General features: G+C 29.7%; 2 protein-coding genes across 3 annotated transcripts in view; one reads left to right on the top strand and one right to left on the bottom strand.

The window, feature by feature from the left end:
• Positions 1-227: 227 nt before the first annotated feature.
• On the top strand, positions 228-4,055 carry LOC130440725 (uncharacterized). Its single transcript, XM_056774026.1, has 3 exons — positions 228-597; positions 651-996; positions 1,936-4,055. Exons 1-3 carry the CDS (start codon positions 394-396, stop codon positions 2,181-2,183), a joined length of 798 nt encoding a protein of 265 aa, XP_056630004.1. The 5' UTR covers positions 228-393; the 3' UTR covers positions 2,184-4,055.
• The window catches only part of LOC130440723 (hillarin), a 46,247-nt gene continuing 41,663 nt past the window's right edge, over positions 2,637-7,220 (bottom strand). For both annotated transcript variants that reach the window (XM_056774024.1, XM_056774025.1), the window contains exons 12-13: positions 6,902-7,159; positions 2,637-6,322 (exon numbers count right to left, since the gene is read on the bottom strand). In XM_056774024.1, coding sequence (XP_056630002.1) covers positions 6,026-6,322; positions 6,902-7,159 — 555 coding nt within the window. In that variant the 3' untranslated portion in view covers positions 2,637-6,025. The remainder of the gene's footprint in view (positions 6,323-6,901; positions 7,160-7,220) is intronic.

Below are 7,220 nucleotides of genomic sequence, written 5' to 3'. Positions count from 1 at the left end.
GAGCAAAATATTTTGACTAAACAGGAATCAGCTGTTTCCGTTCATGCGCAAACATTTGACTGGAATCAGAGAATCACTAAATATATAATTATAATAATAATAATAATATATTATGATTATAAACATATAAAAGCTATTTTTTCACGTTGCAGCAAAGGAAGAGAAAGATGAATAATTGCAGACAACGAGGATATTATCTAAATACATATCAGCAATCGGATTAAATACTAGATGGAGGCCTAAAATCACACATAGACATAGCGCAGAGAAGACGACAGATTGTCAGTTTAATGATACTGTCACTGAATCATCACAAATATGGAGACAGTATAAATGTGTATATTAAGTTATGTTTTTTAAATATAACAATGGAGCTAAGATTGTTTTTAAAATATGGAGAACAAAATAAACAAATTAAAGAAAGATTTTGGTGTGGTAGAAGATTTATCTGACATACAATTCTTACAAATTCATAAAGAAAATTATAAAACTGAAATCAATGAAAATAATTTCGGAGAAAAACTTACTACTCTCTATATCATTAAATTCAGCATATTCAATTTGGTGTATTGCATGAAGCTGTTGGTATTTATTTACGTACGTATTTTTATGTTATAAATTTTTGCAGGAAAGCATATTACAATTTTTAGGAAAGTTCCTCTGAAATTTTGAAATTAGACCTGAAGCTACAAGATGAAGATTTGCAAAAAGAACTGGAAGTTTGTCGAAACTTTTTGCAGAGAAGTAGAAATATAAATTCTACTTTTTTAAATCTGAAAAAATTTTCAAGACTTTGTGAAGCTCGAAGATTGATAATAAATATCGTACTTAAAAAAGAACCAAGAATTTCTTTGTATAGAAACGATGAAGATGCTTTATGTATAAAATATACTTGTGATTCTCCCAATATTATGATAGAAATATGCTGGAAAATAGGCTGGGATTTGAAGAATTGTGACATTTTGGATACCATTGAAGTGTATTATAATAATTTTGGTAAGTACTAGTTCTTTTCAATATTTCAATAAACCATCTTATATGCAGCTGTTTCAAAATTAATTTTTCCTTAGTTTTTCACATCTCAAAAATATGTAGCAACCATCAATCAAATTATTTATAATTGCAATTAAATTATAAAATGGAACTCTAAATTTTACTTATATTATTTTGGTTTTTTTATCATTGATAGCTTTCTTGTTCTTATGTATGTGAACCATTTCCAAAAACATATCACAAATTAATTGTTTGTTCCTGTGTCCGAAATACAAGATACTTGATTAATTGAATATGAAGTACGAATGCTAAGAAAGCACTTCTTTGAAACTATGTTTTTCACTATATATACCATCTACGGCCTAAATATTTATCTGGTGTTTGAGTGGCAATGGGCATTTTTCCAAGCACCAGTGTTTGATGCACAGATCCTCTAAAATGACAATTTGGAATATGGGTTTGAAGCATTGGGCACCCATGTGCTCAAATGGGTACTCAAATTGTGTGAATGGGAAATGACTCTTCTAATCTATTTTCTGAATACTGAGATCTCTGCAATGTCGGAATCGTTACAAGGTACTTGACATATAACTTTTTTTGTTTTTGGGTGTTTTAGATTGAGTGCAGTAAAATATTTGGATCATGTATTATTTCCTTTAGGACTTATAAATAGGAATAAGAAATCTATCAATGATAACAAATACCTAAATAATTTAAGTAAAATTAGTTTTATTTATAAATTTAAATGCAACTAAAGATGAAACCATTTATAAAAACAGATTTCTATTTTGATTTTATTTTTATTTGGATATTTATGATGATCTTTTAATTAATATGATTACACAAATTGTTAGTGTCAAATCATATTTTGATAAAGACCGAAGTATGTTAAAAAGTAAATTGAGATAAAATATCATAAATTGATTAGACATGTTTTTTTAGAGTTACCAAATTCACAATTCATCCAGGAGGAATTAGAAGCTCTAACTCATTCTTCTTTAGATTTTAACATAAAATTAAAGTTGTGGAAAAAACTTATGTCGGATTTATCAGAACATACCAGACCAATTGTAATACTTGATAATGAACCAAACGATCAATCCGATAATGTGTTAGTTATTTCTGATAGTGATGATGAGAGGAGTGAAATAGTGGACATAACTAATCAAGTTATATATGTGACTGATTAAATCCGTAAATGTTGCAACATTATGTTTTTCTTAAATTACCATATTTTTGTTTCTCATTTCCATCATCTTACAAATAGTTACTGCTTTTTAAATGAGAAATTGTGGAAGAATAAATGATATTATTCTTATATATGAATCTTTCCTATTTTTTAATGTACATGTACCTACAATATCAATTTTTCTTGATAAACAGGGACATGAAGCAAAAGAGGCAAAACTTATGAGATTCTGAGCAGTATGATGGATCTAGATAAAACAAAGTGCATTTGCGAGTCTCGGGAAACTTTGTGAAAAAAAAATTGTATTTTTGTACCTGGAGCCATCTTTAAGACCAAAAAGCTATATACCCCACAACAGCTTCTGATCCACAATGATTTTTAAATTTTGATTCAATTACAAATCAACAGTTTTGCTCCAGGAAAATGGAAGGAATTTGAAGGTTAAAGAAAAGTCTTTGTTAAAATTAAAAATAAATAGATTTATTGAATATTTCATGTTCAGTTACAAATATAAATTCATAGTAGAAAAAGCGGCCGATTTATCATTTTATTTCTTCATATTTTTGTAAATAAGGTAATAATTTATTAACAGAAAATATAATATTAAATAACATGTGCTTATTATATTAATAACAAAACATATATAAAAAACAAAACGCTGGTATTTAATAAAGTTTGTCAATTGATTATTATTGCACTTTTTTCGTTATTTCATGAAAGTTAGATATACATATGTGTTTTTAGGCAAGTGTTAGGCGGTAAATTCGTCCTCTGTTTATTTATGTCATTTTATAATCAAAGTATCGCAATTTTCAAGAACATTTCTTATTATTGTGAAAATAAAACACCAATGAACAACGTGGTGCTATATGTTATTCAAGTTATTTATTATTAAAATTTAACGTTTACTCCGGGTTTCTTCACTTCCTAATAAAGTCCCTATTAACTATTATTTACCTAATAACCAAAAATTCGGTTTGTTCACATTCTGATAAATTGAACCTCCGAATAAATCGAATTATTTGCCAAATAATTATTAGGAAGTCACAATTGTCATTTAAAGAGTTTAGTAGAAACTTAACCTAAAATATTATACATCAAAAGTGGTTTATTACACCCATATATGTGATACTTCTATATGGATAGTTTCTATAAGTGGAAGCTGTTCCGACTAAGGAGCACAGAATGATAACGATTTCTCTATCCTCCGAGGTTCCAGCTCGGTTCTGCGCATTCTCAAGCATGCGCAGTATAGATAAAGTGTCTCGAACGAGAGAGAAAATGCGTAGGGGCGTTATTTCCCATACCAACTGTCCATATATGGTTATACCTATGTGTGATTAGTCATTTTTGGAAATATCCGTCATACAAATATAGGAATTGATTAAGGAAATACGGCTAATTCCGATCGTCATAAAATTGATTATTATAATTTTTGGTCCGTTGATGAAATTTTTTATCGTTTCCTTTTTCATTATCAATTATTCTGAATATAAACTATAATTTTCAGACCAACACAACTTCACGACTATTTCAACATTAACCTTAACAAAACACGTGCAAATTTAATTAAGCACAGATCGTTGTCACAAACACAAATCATAGGAAACTGTCAATAGAAGAACGTTTTTTCGCTTATTTCTTTACTTATTCAATACATGGACGATAGCTATATAGGCATCTTTCATAGTGTAACCAACAGTTCGGATTTAAACAAACTAGGGTAAAGAAACTGTAAATATTTATTCGACAATTGAAAGTTCCTACTAAAGTTATGCGGCTAATAACTATTTGGAAGTTTTTTAGAACGCGAAGAAACCAGACTTTGTTGTTGTTTCTAATTATTGAAGGATTAACTTCCTATAAGATAAGGGATCGAAATCCCTTGGAATTGAGATACTTATGTAATAAAGTGACTTCGAATTTGACTACGGTATAAAAAACAGTGGCGTACTTTGTTCTTGAGAAGAAGCAATACAACAATATATATATATATATATATATATATATATATATATATATATATATATATATATATATATATATATATCTGAATGTTGTTATGACTTTCGCGCGCCATTGTCCAATATATGTACGGTCCACAACAGGTAGGTATCTTCAGGACTCTGAGTAGGTCACTAGAAGTTGAACCGATTGCAGCTTCTATGCTATTGACGAAACGGCAAGAGCAAGACACAACCCACGACGTTCGAACGTCCCAAAAATCGTATATATAATGCAAAGTGCTGTTCCACTACTCTAAAAGAGCTGCTATAACAGTCTGCAATGGGCTTCGAAAAAGTAGGTAGCACAAGAAAATCCCCCAAATCAAATAAATAGAAAGAAATGATTATAAATCATTTTCTAGGTATATCGCATTTCCATATCAACTACTCAAAATATTCTACTGATACTTTTCCGTTTTACATTAATAAAAATATTAAAACAAAATCCTAAATACTATAATTATAAAAATTTCTATTATTACACTGACTTTCTACTAAAATGATCGCCAAGAAAGCTTAGTAAAAAAAGGAAGAGACATTCAGGATCAGCTTTAAAATAATATACCTCAAATAAAACTCAACCGTTTACATCAAGAAATACATAAAAAGGACAACTAGATGCTTGCAAGATCTAGACCAAACAGTGAGGATTAATTGAAGAAGCCTTCTTCAGATGAAAGTGGTTACAGCGATGCTGGATGTTTATTTTCTTTGGGGCGAAACTCAAAAGATAAGAATAGAGAAAAAACGGGTTAGATGTGGGAGGAGGTTCGAAATAACACTTTTATTTGTTTCTTTTAAGAAGGAAATATATTTTTTGTTTTACACAATTTACCAAGCTCTTAATATTTTGAAAAATAATGAATTTAATCATTATTTTTCTTTGTTTTTCGTGTATAGACTATATTTATTTTCAAGTAAATATTGGTTTTTTTAATAGAGCTTGTACCATCTGTAAAACTATCTCAATTTTGGCACTTTTTCTTTACAGTAATACCAATAATACGTACCCCAATCTTAGAGGGTCGAAATCACATTTTATCATATTAATTGTCTTTACAAAAGCCTCTTCAACCTTTCAAATAACTTGTAACTTGTAACCAGTATCTTGCCTTATGGATTGTCGTACTTCATTCATCCAGAAGTTAAACTCTGTTAAATAAATTTCATATATAATGCGATAAAAGTTATACATTGTGGAAACACTCAAAATTGTTATAATGCTTCTCCTTTTGATTAATATTTTAATGTAAAACGGATGTTTTGGAAAAAAAAACAAATACTTTGTTATTTTTTGGTCTTCGATCTACGCCACTGCGTCGTTAATGAGCACCATTATGCTAATTCAGAAATGTTGGTTGATTTTATTGAAATAATACATCTCGTGAAGATTCGGACGATATAACAATCTTTACTTCTTTTCCAAAAGAAATTATTTGATGTATCGAATATCGAATGTAACAATCCAAGATTCAAAATATCCAGAAAATTAAATCGACAGTAACATTTCAATTTCGTCGTAACTACAAATTATCTAAATGCAAGTTTTCCGTCAAGGAAAATTGTTTCTTGTAATTCAGTATCTCAATTGCGCCAATAACAGATAAAAACGAGGTACGATATGTCAAATAATTTGTTGTTGAAATGAAAATATTTAAAGTATTATAACACTATTATAATTTAAAAAGGAAACCGAATTTTTATTTTTATCTGTAAAATGTAAAATTCGGAGTTACGATATATTGAAGTATTAACGTCTATATAAAACATGATGCGAGTTCAATTTCACACACAATTACAAATAATTCTGTTCTGAATCAACTCAATAATCACGTTTTCAATTCCTTTTGGAAGAATTAATGAGATATTTACAACAATGCGTTAACAAGTGTTTTTCTCCTGTAGTTTCGGTATTTGAAGCCATTTCTCTCGTATATATATCTAAACCGTATTGACCCTCTTCAGGAAAACTAATGTTGAAAGTGACAATGTCTTCCGCAACACTGTGAGATACGAATTTCGATAAACGTTTTTCTTCTACGCCGTTTTTGTGTAGAGTTGCCATGAAGTCTGTCAGTTGGCGAGACATACGGAACTGGATCTCTAGCTCTCTTCCAGCAAAAACCAATGAATCCTACAAATAAAAACAAATACCTATAACGTATATTTTAATAAGAAGATATATCATCGAGTCAAAAACTTGATTGGTTTATGCATTTTTGAAATTTATGTACAAATCACAAATTTACGTAAACATACTTCAAATTAGAAGCAACGAGATTCACTACACTGTACCATATCATGATCTAGTTTTAAACATCAACGACGGTTCACGTGTCCAAGAAGAATGTACTGAGAGTAAACGGCCGACACAGTCACCCGATCTCATTCCGATTGAGTTGTAGTGTGACAAATTGTCAGAGAAGTCAGAAAGCAGTTTCCCACTTCCACTTAACTACTTTGGAACATCGACGACGATTATATTTATGCAGAAAATGTCAAAATTGTGCAAAAGGAGGTTATATCCATGAATCGAAAATTTAAATAAATAACAATTACAGATGGTCGTTTTATTATTACTATATTTTTATTTATATGTGTTTTTTAAAATATAAATATCAGAATCGATCGTATTTTTATTTTGATTTATTTATCGTCATCAAACTACAACCGAAAATATTTTCAGTGTTCAATTATTATATTCAAATCCTACCTGATGGGTAATAGGTACAAGTCCAAACAACCTTGTGGCTTTGGTAGGACCCCATTCTCCACTAGCACAATCTGGTAAAGGAACCATGACAGTTTGTAAATCTTCACAACAAATTTTGAACTTGCATACACTTTTGAATTTCATCGGCTCTCCCGTTAGGTATTCTTTAGGGGTGACAGCATTTGCAAATATGTCCAGTAAAAAAGCCCCGCTACAAGGTGCGTGTACTCTGAATGCAACCATATTTCCAACAACAGACTGTAAGAATATTTTATATTTGATTATAGCTAATCATTAATAGCACTATATATTTACTTAC

Source organism: Diorhabda sublineata, chromosome 2 (assembly GCF_026230105.1).
Source record: "Diorhabda sublineata isolate icDioSubl1.1 chromosome 2, icDioSubl1.1, whole genome shotgun sequence".
Lineage (NCBI taxonomy): Eukaryota > Metazoa > Arthropoda > Insecta > Coleoptera > Chrysomelidae > Diorhabda > Diorhabda sublineata.
Note: the sequence above shows the minus strand (reverse complement) of the source record. Positions and strands in the feature narration are given on the sequence as shown.

Bases quoted from the DNA above. Each gene is read 5' to 3' on its own strand.
- LOC130440725 (XM_056774026.1), top strand. From the start codon at position 394: ATGGAGAACAAAATAAACAAATTAAAGAAAGATTTTGGTGTGGTAGAA. The intron at 598-650 runs GTACGTATTTTT...TACAATTTTTAG, and splicing joins AGCTGTTGGTATTTATTTAC to GAAAGTTCCTCTGAAATTTT. The intron at 997-1,935 runs GTAAGTACTAGT...ATGTTTTTTTAG, and splicing joins AGTGTATTATAATAATTTTG to AGTTACCAAATTCACAATTC.